Genomic DNA, 16,790 nt, shown 5'->3' on the forward strand with positions numbered 1-16,790 from the left:
GAGGACAAGAAATCAAAATTCAGTATAGAAATAATAGAAGGCAAAAACAAAACATTGTCTAAATTATATGACATATTACTGGAATGGCATACAAAAGACGAGGAAGTCAAAGAGGCAATGATTAAATGGGCAATTGACTTCGGTTATAACATCGAGTTTGAAAAGTGGTTGAAATTGTGGAATAGAGATATTAAATTTACGGCCTGTACGAGTTTGAGAGAAAATGTTTGGAAAATGCTCTATAGATGGTATCTTACGCCGGCAAAATTGGCTAAAATCTATAGATCAGAAAATAAGACATGCTGGAAATGTGGTGAAGTGGAGGGAGACCTCTACCATATGTGGTGGCAATGCAACAAGGTGAAGGTTTTTTGGGAAGCAATTTATAATGAACTTAAAAAAGTTTTTAAATATACTTTTCCCAAGAGACCTGAGGCCTTTTTGCTGGGAATAATGGGTAAGGAAATAAAAAATGAAGATAAAAAAATATTTCTCTATGCCACCACAGCCGCAAGAATTATGCTGGCACAAAACTGGAAAATAGAAACTATTCCTAACATAAGTGACTGGCAGGTCAAAATGATCAACTATGCCGAGCTAGATAGATTAACAGGCAGAATACGAGACCAAGACGACCAGAAATTTCAAAAAAATTGGAGTAAATTTTGGAATTATATTGGAACGGATATATAGGAGGAACTGGCGGTATTAGAAAAACTTTATCAGCTAATAACTATAAACTTTAATAAACTAATTACGCAATCCGAGATTTATTTGATACTTACCAAAAGGGTGAAGGGAAGTCAAAGGCTAAGGAGAGCCTAATGGTTATATTATTATTTTTTGTATGATTGTATGTTTCCTTTTTGTAGAGTATGAAAATAGGATGAATAATTTATGTTAAAATGTTTATTTTTGTATTTGTTAGTTCTTTTTTCTTTTTTCTTTTTTTTGTACAAATTCTGAATAAAAATTTACTTGCCAAAAAAAAAAAAAAAAAAAAAAAGCTTTCATCTGAAAAGGTAGGAAGAGCAAAGCAACTGGGCAGAGAAAGATGGCTAGGAAAGAGGCAAGCAGGTCAACAGCTGAGAGCAGGGGCTCCTGTTTTTCATTTGTAAAAATGTCACAATCAACAGGTGGGCAAAGCACACATTAGCTTGAGAACACTTACAAATGGTAGCTTTTTGAAAGAGGACCCAACAAGTTGAACACAGTTGCCAACCATGAGTTCCATAAGCCTCTTGCTTGTGGTCCCAGCCTATCTGGGACTTGCAAAAACAGGGAAAGGTGGCCAAGGACCTGTCAGGGCACAGGGCATGGCAACAGGTGGGCTGCGTTCATCTTAGTGGATCAGAGAATGCTAATCCAATTCCAGCTTAACTTCAAACAGAGTTGCATACAAAATACAAGAACGAAGAACTAGCATGGTGGCAACTGGCTGCACTCCCAATCTGTATGACGCGGTGGGCCTTGTTTCACAGAAAAAGGGCACCCTCAGGGCTCACATGTTCCCCAGCTGAGCTGGAGGGTAACTCAGGGCCAAAACAAAAAGAGATGGCAGAAACCCACAACTGCATTTTGGTGAATGAGCAGATCCAGACTGGGTCTATCATGCTGAGAAATAGGTTAGGGGCATATAACCCTTTCCCCTGTTCAATGTTTTCCAGATGAAAACCAGCTGCTGCTTTTGGAAACACGGATTGTGCCCCTAAGAGGGCAAACAGCTACTTCAGGTGGAGGTATTATTGGGAAGAGAGCACCAGGAAAACAATGAGCTCCAGATTGCTCTGCCCACAACAGTGGCTTTTGACCAAATTTTAAAGAGTCAGGAAACCCAGTGAGAAACCTCCGCTGTCTCTCATCACCAAGACACCTGAAGACAACTTCAACAGCCTTTAGAGTAGAACAGAAATAGCAGGGTGGGGTGAGTGGGGTCAAGAGAAAATGTGGGTCAAAGGGATTGCATTGTTCTGCATGCACCAAGGGAAAGTAACCCAGCAGCTTGCAGACACTGGCGCCAGCCCAAGACAACTGCATGATTCCAGGGTTCATGGAGAATGTTGGGATCTTGGCGTCTCATGCTTCCCTTAAAAATATGGGTTGCCCATGCAGTCGGGGCCCCTAAATGTTGTCAAGCCTAGGGCCCAAGTGCCTTTTGGCCCATGTGGCAAAGTGTGGCTGCTTCCACCCAAATGGCTCCTGGGCAATTATGCTGCAGCAACTGCAGCAGGAGCAGTGAGGAGGGAGAGATAAACAGCAGAATGAGGAAGAAGCAGAGACCAAAGGAAGCTCTCTAAGTCAGAAGATAGCTTGACAGCAAGGAAGCAAAATGAGCGGGTGACCCCAGAAGGGAGAGGCAGCAGAGAACACAGCAACTTGTACTAACACCATTGTTTTTAACTCCTTCAGCTGAGCTGGCCACAAAAGAACCCCCAGTACTTCAAAGCACAGAGGAAGCCAGATTTAGAAAGACTATTCACAGGCTGTATACACACCATGCCTTTAAAGCACATTATTTTCCTCAAAGAATTCTGAGTACTGTAGTCTCTTAAGGGTTGCTGGGACTTGGAACTTTGAGGGGTAAACTGCAGTGTGCAGAATTCTTTGAGGGAAAGGATGTGCTTCAAATGTGGTTTATCGTATAGTGTGTTCAGGATACCAAAAAATGCTCTCTTTTCGAAGATGCTCCACCCAACTCTGCTCTGGCCCCTCATACATGGAATGCACATGCCTTCTTCTGTTTCACTCCACCTCATGGGGTGCAATCCCTTCCCCACAACTCGTTGCCGACGGACAAACTACCTGCATACAAGTGTCAGGATCCCATCCTCTGCAAGAACATTTCAAATGAACAATGTGGTTCAAAACACGGGCAAGCAAACAGCATGCAGTTACATTTTACTCTATGGCAACTTATGGAGGCATAAGATACCTTCTGGAAGGACAAACGTCTGCCTCCCCAAAAAAGAAAAGAGACTGCCTTCATTGGACTTCCATATTAATCATAAACAGTTATTTTCTACTTGTGAGGCGGTGAGGAAGAGACTTGACATCCCCATGTGCCTGGGATGTACATGTGCTCACAAGAACATAGAACACATGCGAGCCCATAACATGTTTGTTGAAGTGTGCAGGATCTGCTGTACTTAAGACAGACTATCATGCACTCACACCTTGTGGGTTAGTAGCAACACACTCAGCTACCGGCACCAGAAAACATGTACAGATAATCCAGTGGATGTTTAAAACCCCAGTAGAAATCGACCCCACACAACAGAGAGATGAAAGGGGGAGGGGACAAAATCAGCACTGTGTGAAGAGGAAGAAAAGGTCACCTTTGGGGGGGGGATTGCTTTAATTTCGCTGGCCAGCAAAATTGGGCTAGCAAACTTGTGGCTAAGCGTTTGTATAAGGCAGCCTTTACCAAACTGCCGCCATCCAGTTGTTTTCAGCTACAACTCCCATGAGCCCCAACTAGCAGAGCCATACTGGCTGTGGCTCCTGGGAGTTGTAGTCAATAACAGCTAGAGCATGGGTAGGCAAACTAAGGCCCGGGGCCCGGATCCGGCCCAATCACCTTCTAAATCAGTGTGTTTTTACATGAGTAGAATGTGTCCTTTTATTTAAAATGCATCTCTGTGTTATTTGTGGGGACTGCCTGGTGTTTTTACATGAATAGAATGTGTGCTTTTATTTAAAATGTATCTTTGGGTTATTTGTGGGGCATAGGAATTCATTCATTTTTTTCCTTCAAAATATAGTCCAGCCCCCCACAAGCTCTGAGGGACAGTGGACCGGGCCCTGCTGAAAAAGTTTGCTGACCCCTGAACTAGAGGCATCTGGCTGGTGTCAGGGGAGAAAAGACAGGAAGCAACATGGTTGCACACTCTTCTCATGAGCCTGCTGGATCAGGCCAACTACCCATCTAGCTCCCCATTGTGGTTTCCAGTCACTGCATTCAGAAGCATTACTGCCTGCAACTGTGGAGGAAGAGCACAGCCATCCTGACTAGGAGTCATGGACACCCTTAGCCTCCATGAATTTGCCCAGTCCCCTTCTCAAGCCATCTTACTTGGTGGCCATCACGGCCTCCTATAGGAGAAAGTTACAGATTCAACTATGTCCAAGTAACACCAACTGAGAGAATGCGTATGGTGTTTTATGGACATCCAGTGTTACCCCAATAAATTATTTAGAGTGTTTTATTATCTATAGTCAATCAAACCTTTAGGGTGTTTTTTTTTAAATAAAGCAAAAAGGGCAATGGGATAGTAATTTCTGATATTGAATACTTGATTAAAAAAAACAACTTGAATTTATTCCCTGCCTTTCTTCACTCACAGGAAGCTGCCTTATACTGAGTCAGACCCATCGGTCCATCTAGGTCAGTATTGTCTACACTGACTGGCAGCAGTTCTCCAGGGTTTCAGGCAGGGCTCTGTCCCAGCCCTTGCTGGAGATACCACCAGACATTGATCCTGGGATCTTCTGCCACTGAGCTATGGCCCTTCTGAAGGGAGCATACACCTAAGTCCCAGATGCTCACCCACCCAGGCAATGACCAGGCCCATGCCTGCTTATAGCTTGAGCAAGGTCTCACGTGCCTTTAGAGTCCATCAGTGTTAAGAATCATTCTCTGTATCTCAAAAGACAGCCCAGGTGATCCCTGCCCAAAACCTCAGGTACGCCTGGATTATCTGAGCGTGCCCCGGTGCCAGTTGTTGTTAACGCTGTTCCAAGGAGGACTTTGACCTACTGCGTCACCATCCTCCTCATCCTCCTCCTCTTCGCACTCTTCGCTGCTCGTGCGACACCAGGATGGTACTTTCACCAGCCGAAGGGTCTTCTGCACTGAGGATTCCTTTTGCTAACAACCATTGCGGACAGACAATGACACCGAGTAGAAGAAAATGGCACACACACACATACACCCCCCCCCCCAAAAGAAAAGTAAAATGCAGCACACACAAAATGCACAGGGAGAAGGAGGGGGAAACACCAACAACAGGGTCCTTTCCCCTTCCTCCTCAAATAATAATAATAATAATAATAATAATAATAAGAAAATATATTTCCACTGCAAACACTCAACTGAAGCAGAGTGAGGGTGCTGGCTGGGAAGGGAACCAACCCACCTCTGCTGAACCTTAAGTGAGACCTAGAGGTAAGAAGGGTCCCTGCTTTTGAAAACAGAAGAGCCTGTGAATCAGAAACAGCTTTGGGACCAAACATTTGGACTACAGCTCAGTGGGGTAGAATATGGCTGGTCTGCAGAAGGTACCAGATTCAGTTCCTGGTGGTCTCCAGCCTAGACCAGCCTTACAGGGTGGCACAAGGTAGCACCAGTGTAATAAAATACACCTGTGTGTCCATGTCTTGTGAAACAGGAAGCCTCTATCCCCCTGGTTAGGAGTTTGAGGAGCAGGATAATTTTGCTTCGATTGCTAAAAGAAGGGTGGCTAAAGGAGTCGAGGGGGTCCTGGAAACTCACCAGTTTGACACCAGAGAGGACCTCCAGCAGAGAGATGAGGTTGTGGCCATCTCGCAGGTCCTCGTAGAGGTCATTGATGTGCTTGCGCACCTGTAGGACCAAAATGGAAGAAGACACCTGTTCAGATGCTCTGCCTGAGGAATGTCCCAGGCAACACAGCAAAACAAAGCAGTGGGCACCTCCTGCTGCCCATTGGGTTGGTTGGGTAGTGGTAAGAAAAACTCAAGAGCAGGCGGAGGAAAAGAGGGATTCATGGTAATATTCCATGCAAAGACTAAAGCTAAATACAGAAAAGTTAAAAGATCACCCACCACCACTAACCTCTGTGCTAGGCATTTCAAACTTCAAAGCCTGTTTCTGCTGCCATAAGAACTAAGAGCATTTTCAAAAAAAGAAAAGAATGCACACTACTATTCTCAGTACTGAGAATAGGGATATATGCATAACGAAAGCCCCCAGAGCCTTTCAAAACTGAGCATATGCCATGGGGCAAATAATAAATAAAGGAGGAGAGGATAATCTAACAAGCTCTTGCTGGGTGCTAAGCAGTAGCAGCCAGCAGAGTGGGGTGCCTCCTGACACCAGCATCACTGCAGCTCACCTGGAGGCAGCCAGGGCAAGAGAGGGTAGTGGAGAATTTGGGGCTCTGCAGATGCAACAGCAGGAGCATGCGGCTGGCTCTGCCAGTGCACCTGTGCAGCACCAACCTCACTGCCATGGTGCCTTGCCCGGTCCCAGGTAAACTGCAGCAACACCTGTGTTGGCAGGGTGGTTCTGCCCCACCATGCTGGCTGCTGGTAGTGATAAGATAGAATCAGAAACAGCACCGTGCTTACCTTCATCAGGTGCTTATTCACCCATTTGGTGAAAGTCTTTTTCTGGACCCGATCCCGTTCATCTGTTAAAAAGAGCAGAAAGAGAGAGAGAGAGGCCTAAGTTAGCAAATCAGTCACCTGGAAAAACAAAGAGCGTTTCATGTTGCAGGTGACAAGTAGGACCATCACAAGCTTTTCTCGGAGCTGATGCACGCCTTCAAGGGCACTTAGGGAGAGGCCAAACCATGCAACACACAGACACAGGTTGCTTTCTCGAACGAGGGTCTCAGCCTGTACCTTTTGCTGCCTTTCCTGAGCGCAGAGGTTTTATAAACGACATAAACCAAGTGCATTTATCGGTTGTAAGAACCTACCCTTCTAGAGCCTAAAACAATGCAGGCAATTAGCGGCTTATTCTTTCACTGTATTTTGGTTCATTGGATTTTAGGGATTTAACATTTATTTTAGGCCCTCAAGCTCAACCCAAGGACACCTGAAGCTTTTTTTAAAAAAGAAAAAAATCCAAGCACCCCAGACTATAGATACATCTCAAATGAAAACACACAGAGTGTGTGGGGGGGGTGAGGGTTCTGTTCTCAGCACCCTTCCCACCTTGGAGCAGATGCCCACCAGTTCTGTGCTACAAGCAGATCCCTCCCCCAGCCAACTCCCTCCCTCCCAATGTTTGGGAGATAATCAAAGCCGTTTGAGTCCAGGTTTTCAATCCAACTTCAGTGTGAAACATAGGGCCATCCCCACAGTCCAGATCAACCCAGAGCACATTGTGCAGTAGGGTGGGGGACACCACCAGAGGACCCTTGCAGAGCAAACAGCTCCAGGCAACTTCAGCAAGGAAGCCAAGCCGCACACCGAATCCAAGGTTTACCAACTTATCTTCACTAGCAAATTCATGCTATATAAGTATTTCCCTCATCAACACTCCAAACAGACCCTGAAAGGGAACAAAGGCTACATATTAAAAGGTCTGCAATGCTGTCAATAATGAGCAGTGCTTTTTTTGTGAGGCTACTCACAAACATTGATTATGAGACTCCAGACTAATTTAAAATTAAAATGAAAGCCCGAAAAATCCAACACACCACACATCTTGGCCTGGTTACTGGAAGTGACACACTCCTTGTTACTCTCTAACAAATCCCTTTCCTGCCTCCCCTTCTTCTCTCTTGCATTGCCCAAGTTCACAGAATGATAGAATTGTAGAGTAGGAAAGCATCCATGACAGATGGCCATCCAACTTCTGCTTAAAAACCTCCAAGGAAGGAGACTCCATCAGCCTTCTGAAACCAGGTGCATTCCAGATGTTTTGGACTACAACTCCCATCAGTTCCAGCCAGCACAGCTAAATTATATTGGGGCTGATGGGAGTTGTAATCCAAAACATCTGGAGGGTTCCAGGTTGGAGAAGCCTAACCTTACTATTGTTCTCTGCTTAAGCTAATCTATAAAGATCCATGGGCATTGGTGCCCTGTGCGAATCATCACAACTCTGCATATTCTGGGGAACAAACCCATCACACACTCCCCCACCCACCCCTCTATTTTTTATTTTTTGAGTCCTATCATCTCCAGCACAAATTCACCCAGCCCTGACCTTTGGCCTCTCTGCAATCAAGATCCAAGAGCAAGCACAATTTATTGTGATTCATGCGCACAGGCTGTCATGCTCAAGGACTCTCCTTCTGTGGAGGCCTAGCCAAAACATCAATGGGTCTTTTCCTCAAAGGGCCTTGTATAGATTTTTAAACATCTGCAGATTTAAAAAGCAAGCAAGGAGCAAGGAGCCCCTACCCCTACCCCCGGGGGCAACCCCATTCTAATCACTCTCCAGGGGTGGGATATTTATTACTGACATTCGCATGTTGAGTAGCCACAGCCACTTCAACAAAGAGCACCATGAGGGTCAGCCAACCTTGAGAGCTGCTCTCAGGTCAAACAAAGGTGAGCCGCCCATGTTCTACAAAACGCTTCTCAAAATATATTTGCTATTACAAGAAAATCACCATGAAACATTGTGGAAACACAGAGCCAAGGTGCCTCCAGTTCCTCCCATCATAACTGCAAGACTCATTTCATTTTCAGGGGGCTGCACTGGTAAGATTAAAGGTAAAGGTAAAGGGGACCCCTGATAGTTAAGTCCAGTCATGAACGACTCTGGGGTTGCAGCGCTCATCTCACTTTACAGGCCGAGGGAGCCGGCCTTTGTCCGCTCCGCAGACAGTTTTTCCGGGTCATGTGGCCAGCATGACTAAGCCGCTTCTGGCACAATGGAACATCAACACCAGAGCAGCGAAAGGAAATGCCATTTACCTTCCCACCGGAGCGGTACCTATTTATCTACTTGCACTTTTTGGTGTGCTTTCAAACTGCTAGGTTGGCAGGAGCTGGGACTGAACAACAGGAGCTCACCCCGTCATGGGGATTCGAACCACCAACCTTTTGATCGGCAAGCCCAAGGCTCAGTGGTTTAGACCACAGCGCTGGTCTCCCCAAATCTTATTGGCACCTGATGGTTCCCAAATGCCTCTCTGTCCACTCAGCTGCACTGCTATTGGGTGGCTGAGAAAGGACACCAGTCCAGAATACGCACCCCCAGCAGGTTACTTGGAGAATACCCTGAAATCTCTACCCATTGGTACTATATTCTCATTTGGGCAAAAATCAGCATATTTGAATAATCAGCTGTGAACGTGTTACTTGCACTGACATTTTCTTGGGAATTCAGAAACATTTCTATTTTCTTAAGGTTACCTGCAGAACAACACCCAGAATCCTGCCCCACAATGCTTCCGTCTTGGCTTATTAATGCCTTCTGCACTCTGGTCAGTGACGGCCTTTGAAAGCAGCTCGCCTGCAAGCAAGTGCTCGCCAGATGGTGTGGACTACAACTCCCATCAGCACCAGCCAGCATAGCTGTGCTGTTGGGAGCAAGTGTCAGGGGCAGGTTAGCAATAAACCATTCAGTGTCAGTGAAGTTAATTTTTTATTCAAGGAAATGAGGTCAACTCAGGAGGCCAGGCCTAGTGAGCACAGCAAATCATCCCGGTAGATCTTGCCTAAGTCTCCTTCCCACCCATCAGTTCCTTCCCAAGCAATCTGAGACTCCGTCGCCATGCCTATCTTTGCTCCTCCATCTTCATACCTCTTGTGGTTCTGGGAGAATGGGAAGAGGGGAGCTGGTTGCAGCAGGAAAGGGAGACCCCCTGGCTTCTTCACTAGCCTGACTCCTCTCTGCCTTTTGGCCCCCTTTCTCTCAAGCCTTCACTTCTGCCTTTGATTCTGGACTGCTCTGTGCCACAGCCTCTTCCTGCTCACGAAACCCAGTCACCTCTTCAGCTTCCAACACCTCCTCTGCCCAGTCTTCTACCTCTGACTACTCATCATCCCACCATCAATCCCCAGGTTCAGAACTTTCTTCCCAGCTGGTGCTTCCCACCATTCCCTCTGCATCCAGCCAGTCCATGATACATGCTGGCAGAGGCTGCTGAGAACTGTGCTCAGAATCATCTGGAGGGCAACAGGTAGGGGAAATAAAGGAACATATGCTCTTCACTATTTCACTTAAGTACTCATATAATCGTTTTTTAAAAAAATAAAAAATGATTTTGTATACAGTTACAATACGGTTACATACGCTTCAGGTTACATACGCTTCAGGTTACAGACTCCACTAACCCAGAAATAGTGCTTCAGGTTAAGAACTTTGCTTAAGGAAAAGAACAGAAATCGTGCTCCAGTGGCGCGGCGGCAGCAGGAGGCCCCATTAGCTAAAGTGGTGCTTCAGGTTAAAAACAGTTTCAGGTTAAGAAAGGACCTCCGGAACGAATTAAGTACTTAACCCGAGGTACCACTGTATGTATCCCCAATATATGTTTACTTTATTATCACTTAACATAAACAATATGTACATCAGGGATGGTGAACATTGCAGCCCTCCAGATTTTGCTGAACTACAGTTCCCATCATCCCTGGACCATTAACCATGCTAATGGGAGTTAGAGTCCAGCCTGCCTCTAGAGGGCCACAGGCTCCCCATCCTTGCAGGAAGCGGTTCCCAAAAAGAACATTCCAAAAAAACCACCCAAGAACAGAAAATAGGTACCTTTACAGAAGAAAACCATCTCCATGCTACATTAAATTTCCCTTATCACACCATAACTTAGTGTTGCATTTCTATCAACTAACCAATATCTAGTTATGGCTTCAGAAGAGGGAGAAAATATATTCTCACCAGTCAGCAGAAAAGACTGAGGAGGGAGGGAGGGAGGGAGGACAGCAACTGTGTCCACTACATGACTTGGGGAAAAAATTGGTTCAGTTCACAGTTTAATGCAAAGCTCCCAAACCTGTACTTCCCAAAACAACAAGTGAACTGAAACATGGCTAAGCTTCAAAATTTGCACTTCTCTGAATTTTGCAATGCGTTTCTCCAACAAAATAACGGTTACAAAAATGTGTGGAAAAGATAGTCCCTTGTTACAAAGCAGCAGGAAAAGCCCATTAGAAGTCAAGGCCCAACCCTCTGTTTTAAGTTTTCCTGTGCAAGTCACACTGAGCTTAAGTGAACTAGAGTCACACCATTTCCACCCATTGCACAGGATGCCCCTTTCTGGTGAATTGTGCCCCAGCTATGAATCAGTTCTGTACCCCCCCCCACACGCACCCCTCCTCTATCAGTGGCCAAAATCTCTTGCTCAAGGCAGCTGCCTCCACTCTTAGGACAGCCCTTTCTGCTCCCCCTTTCCTTTCCCCCAGAAACCTTCCTTTGATGCCCCAAATTCTCTTCCTACAAGGCTGGAATTAAAAAAAGAAAGGGAAAACAGAAAGATGAGCCAGAGGAGAGTGACAGAAGGATCAGGCTTTACTCCTCAGGTCACTTTATAGGAAGCAAGTGAAGTAACCATGAGTAACCTCTGAGTAGCCATGCTTAGGATGAGGCTGCCATGCACTCCACTCCCCCCCCCATCAAGGAAGATGTAACAAACGAGGAGGCCGTACTAACCAAAGCAGCACATCTTGCACACGAGGTGGGCGTTCAGCTCCCTCTCCCCTCTGAAGATGTGCCACATAGACCCCTCAGAGCCCAGCGCCATTGGCATCAAGTCCTTGGTTTGCAAGAGAGCTCTTCCAACTCCTGGTTTCCCCTGGAGTCTGTTATCCTCAACGTGGTCTCCTAGCCCCATGCCCTGGCTGCCGGCTTCCTCACCACAGCTCCTCCCACAGCTTCCTCCTTCGTGATCAGCAGCAAAAGAAAGTGCGCACGCGCATGAGCCTCCCTTCAGAACATCTCTGCAAACAGTCCCACACAGAAGGGAGCCTCAGAAGCTTCAAAGAGAAAGGGGTTCACTTTGCAAGAAGGTGCCAACGTCTTCCATAGTTGGGGAGAGACAGAAAAAACCCTCTGAGACACAAGCAAAACAAAAATAATACGGTGGTCCAGCACAAATATTTCAAAATAGCCACATCATCACCAGACCTCAAAGGGGCAGGCAGGCACAGGCCTCAGCTGTGCATGAAGATTTGGCAGCGGCAAGGAGGTTGGTCAATATCCTGCCGCACCCCAGAATGGGTTACACTTCATTCAGTCACTACAATGTCCTTGGTGGAAACTCCCTATTCCCACCATCACCTTTGCACTCAAGAAAGGAGGCGATCAGGTCAAAATAGATGTAAAAAGCATTCAGCAGGTCCACCACTCCTCAAGAGAGAAAAGAGACTGAGAAAAAGATTCTCTTCTTCAGGTTGAGCAAGAGTACAAATCCAAGACACACTGGGAAGGACAACTCATGACTACTCAGGGACTTGGAACAGAAGAGGAATTTTCCAGTTCTTCAGCTTTTCCCCTCTAAAAATCCCAACTTCCAGCCAAAACTCCATCACACCCAAGTTGCCACCTCCATGCAGCAAGCAGCACGTGGGAGTCAGAAGGTCCAGCCAGCACCTCTCAAGAGAACTCAGCAATGCAGCTCCAGGCTGTTTACCTCCTGGTTCTAATGTGAACGCCCAGAGTCACCAGACGGACTGAAACACTAAGGCAGAACAATAGGCTGTTCTTCTTTCTCTCCATTCATTGGGGGCCTGCAGCATCTTCACAAATAAAACATCCTCAAGCTGAAGATAGTCCCCAAAATTTCCAGAGCTCAGCTCTGCAAAAGCACTAGCTCAGCAGAAGACTACGCCATTTGAGGAGGGCAATGGTTTGGAGCGTCCACGGCAGAGATAACGGGGGCTAGCTTATCAGTCATCTTCCTTTTCCTCTTCTTCTAAATATAACTCCACTTCAGTCTCTTTGACCCAAGCTGAGTGCTCCCCACTTCCAGCAAGTTAAGCACAAAGCTCCAGCATCACTTAAGCACCCTGGCAGCGGCCAGGCCCAGCAGAAAACATCAGCTTCTGGCTTCCTTCACTGCCACCCAGGAAATAACTCCATGAGTACTCTGTCCGATGCTTTTCCTGCTCCCTTAAGAGCCTGTCACCCAGCCTTACTCCTCCTGGGTAGATCTTGGTGTCTAATGAGATTAGCCCTCCCACCCCCAACATACACACACACAAAGAGAGAGAGACACTATCCTATCCACTGAGCTAAGAATAAGTCCCTTGCTCCTTCTCACCAACAACATCAAGGTCTTGCCAGCTTATCTTCAACGGCTTAATCTTTTCCCAGAGAGTCCTTCTGATAAGCAACCTGTTACCACCCGACTGCTCAGTTCTCAGCAGCCCCCGCTGCTGCCTCACTGGCTGGCTACCCGCTATCCCACCCTTGCCCACATTCCCCCCTTGCCCACCCAGAAGATAACCAACCAACCGTCTGGCATTCCTGACCAAGGCCAAGAACAGAGGCCAGAGCAAAGCTGCTATTGTCAGTGACCTGGGCTGGCCTAACAGGCGGAAGGGGGAGCAGGGAGGGTGGCTCAGGGCAGCCGGAGGAGCTCAGCACAAAAAGACGGCAATGGGAAAAAATAACAAACCAAAGGCACTTCTCAAACAGAGCAAAGCACGGACCCAGCTGTGCCCTTTGGAAGATTCTTTACAGCAGCCTTCTACAACCTTGTGCCCACTGGGTGTTTTGGATTGCAACTCCACCTGCCCCAGCCATCATGGCTACATGGTGATGTGGTGGGCTGATGGGAATTGTAGTCTGAAATGTCTGGAGGACACCAGCTTGAGAAAGGCTGCTGCAAAGCCACCAGCAATTACAAGATCCGCAGCTGGACACCGCAAAGGCTGCCTTATGAAAGTCAGGTTCCGATCCGATACACAGGATAGGTAACTGGGTTCCAGGTTCTCAATGGGTTCTATAGCAAGGGACTAACCAGAAACATGCACTTAATGAAAGAAAAAGACTGAAAGCACAAAGGGATGCAGAAAGCAGCCTTGTGCCAATTTACCTGACTGCCAGCAGCTCTCCGGGGTTTCAGGCAGGAATCTTTCCCAGCCCTATAACTGGCAATGCTAAGAGGAATTGAACCTGAAGCCTTTTGTATGCAAAGCAGTTGCCCTCCTGCTGAGCTGCATCTGTCTGTCCATCCCTAACACAGACACAAAATCACATCCTGCTATTCTGGGCTTAGTTAAACCAGAGCAATGCTCATCAGCTGGTTCTGTAATTATCAACCACTATTCTGGATTATTATTAATTATATATTTTATTGTAAATTATTGTAGAACTGCCAACCTAGCAGTTCGAAAGCACGTCAAAGTGCAAGTAGATAAATAGGTACCACTCCAGCAGGAAGGTAAACGGCGTTTCCGTGCACTGCTCTGGTTCGCCAGAAGCGGCTTAGTCATGCTGGCCACATGACCCGGAAGCTGTATGCCGGCTCCCTCGGCCAATAAAGCGAAATGAGCGCTGCAACCCCAGAGTCGGCCACGACTGGACCTAATGGTCAGGGGTCCCTTTACCTTTTTATTGTCGATTAGGATCACCTTCAACTTCAGTTGTCTTCTAGAAGAGGGTTTCTTTACCCAACCATGATTCAACATCCCCACACACATTAACAAGGATTTACATAGTGTTGCAAAGGCCACCCCTGCTTTGCTGATGATCCTGGGCCATTCACAAGTCACCATGTCTCTCTGGAAAAACTGTTTCCACCAGAGATTATAGCTGTGATCTCTCAAGCAAAGACAATCAGCAAACAATCGCTTTCTCATGAGCAGGTTTCCTCTCCCGTCCCAGTTCAAAGCTAGACTAGAATAGACTTTAGTGGGTATATGTGCACTTCCTATATCACTTCCTATTTCAGTCACTTTCTGAATTATCCCTAGCATGGAATTTGCCTTTTTCACTGCCTCTGCACATGAAGTTGAATTTCCACTGAACACTCCTCCATGACCTCAAATCTCTTTTCTCGTTAGTCTTTACCAATTCAGGCACAGCCAGTGCTTGCCCCATAGTGAAGCCTTTTACACTTGCACAGAACCCAATTCACCTTGTATTCAAAGAGGTTCTTTTGGAGGTCTTTGCAATCCGCTTGGATTTCATCTGCAAACTCAGCCACATCCAAACACTATTTATGAAGAAATTAAAATAGCACCAGTCACAATTAAGATCCACTGTTGTAACAAACCCAACCTTAAGGCAGGCTGCACTGCTGGTGAATCACCCCTATCCATCCAATGCTTGTTGATACTCTCAAATAACTCCAAAACAGCATTGGAGCAGGACTTACATAAGAACATAAGAATAGCCCTGCTAGATCAGGACAATGGCCCATCTAGTTCAGCATCCTCTTTTTACAGTGGCCACCCAGGTGCCTGTGGGAAACCAGCAAGCAGGACCTGAGAACAAGAGCATTTTCCACCCTGCAGTTTTTTGCAAGTGGTATTCAGAAGCATTACTGCCTCCAGCTATGGAGGCAAAGCATAGTCACTGTGGCTAGCAGCCATCAAATTGTTGTCTCCTCCAGCAATTTGTCTAATCCGCTTTTAAAGCCATCCAAGTTGGTGGCCATCACATGCTGCCTCTTGTGGGAGCGAGTTCCATAGTCTAACTATGTGCTGCATGAATAAGTCCTTTCTTTTATTTGCCCTGAGTCTTCCAACATTCAGCTTCACTGGATTCTCATGAGTTCTAGTGTTATGAGGGGGTGGGGGGGAGGAGATTTTTTCTCCATCCATTTTCTCCATGCCATGCATGATTTTATGAACTTCTGAATGTTGCCTCTTTCTTGCCCTTTCTCTAAACTGAAAAAGCCCAAACGCCGCTTCCCTTTGTAGGAGAGCTGCTCCAGACCCTGGATCAGTTTGGTTGCCACTTTCTTAACCTGTTCCAGCTCTACAATATCTTCCTTTGCAGAAGCCATGCTGATTCTTCCCCAGCGGCACCTGTTCTTCTTTGCTCTCTAATCCTTTGTTCTAAAAAGAGTTTTTCAAGTGCTGAGTTTTAGATTTGCATGGTGCTCTGGGATGTTGTGTGGAAACCAGAATGTTAAGGAAGTGTAAGACTGAAAATCCCCATTCATGGAAATGAGGTAGAAATGTACTCAAGGCCCCAGAGATATAGCCACATAGTGCTCTCACTTAGGAAACTGTCATCGTGGCATAAATCAGAATGCTCTTCTACCAATGAACACTGGTGACATGCAGAGGGGCTAAGTCATGGGTATCACCTGAGTCAACTGACAACTCATTTAGTTTCCTCAAAGAACTACAATTCCCAGAGCTCTTTGACAGTTAAAGGAAGTACTGAAATTTTCTTATGTGCAACAAAGAGTCCCGCAAGTCTAACCCTCTGGAAGCTTCTTCTTCTGCATATTCCATGACATCACCAACCCAGCAGTGCTTCTGGGCTGTTCCTGACCTCTTGCCATCAAGCAGAAAAAGAGGACTGCTGCTTCAAACAAGGTCAGGTGTAAGAACAAACACACATGCACAGAAAGAGAAAGAGAGAGAGAGTACAGTTTGGTCCTCAAATAACAGTACCTTCCTGCCTCCTGCTCTTCGTCCAATACAAGATCCCAGCAACTCCAAGAACGTGACTCAAGACGAACACAGTGGGTGGCAGGAAAGTGCCATTCAAAAGGGGCATTTGCCTCCCGGTTCCCGCGCTGTTATCACAGATCCCGAGTTTTAAATTCCTCACTTGAGGCCGCAGGCGCCCAGACACAGCATCACACGGAACAGGGCGGGCGAGAACAGCAAAGGCACAGAGTTCAGAGGAGAGAAAGAGAGCAAGAGAGGAGAGAGAGAGAGCTGTCTCTGGAAGGAGGGGGGGTTCTCTTCCTCTCTCATCAACCCATGGGGGGGGGGGGAGAAACAGCCTGCCCTCAGTTGCTTCCAAAACAAAAATGCCCGACGGAGCAAGGGGACTCTGGACAGAGAAAGTGAGCAAATGAGCATCCGGGTGACTCAAACATCTTTCCTTGGCATCCACCAACGTGATGAAATGAACCAACTTCAGTCTCTCCCCCCCCCCCCTTCAAGAGAGAGAGCGTCATGCTCTTAAATTTCCATTCCTAAGCCCA

The 16,790-nt window shown here is 46.6% G+C and overlaps 1 protein-coding gene across 8 annotated transcripts in view; it reads right to left on the reverse strand.

Annotated features, from left to right (window-relative positions):
* The window catches only part of MACF1 (microtubule actin crosslinking factor 1), a 292,958-nt gene that overhangs the window by 194,913 nt on the left and 81,255 nt on the right, over positions 1 to 16,790 (reverse strand). For 6 of the 8 annotated variants that reach the window (XM_081018107.1, XM_081018106.1, XM_081018115.1 and 3 more), the window contains 2 exons: positions 6,328 to 6,389; positions 5,492 to 5,581 (listed from right to left, as the gene is read on the reverse strand). In XM_081018107.1, the coding sequence (XP_080874233.1) occupies positions 5,492 to 5,581; positions 6,328 to 6,389 (152 nt within the window). Of the gene's footprint in view, positions 1 to 5,491; positions 5,582 to 6,327; positions 6,390 to 11,326; positions 11,433 to 16,248; positions 16,385 to 16,790 lie in introns of those variants that run through there. The other 2 variants (XM_081018101.1, XM_081018100.1) reach the window with 2 other exon arrangements.

The sequence above is a fragment of the Podarcis pityusensis genome, assembly GCF_964106645.2.
Source record: "Podarcis pityusensis genome assembly, chromosome: 8".
Classification (NCBI taxonomy): domain Eukaryota; kingdom Metazoa; phylum Chordata; class Lepidosauria; order Squamata; family Lacertidae; genus Podarcis; species Podarcis pityusensis.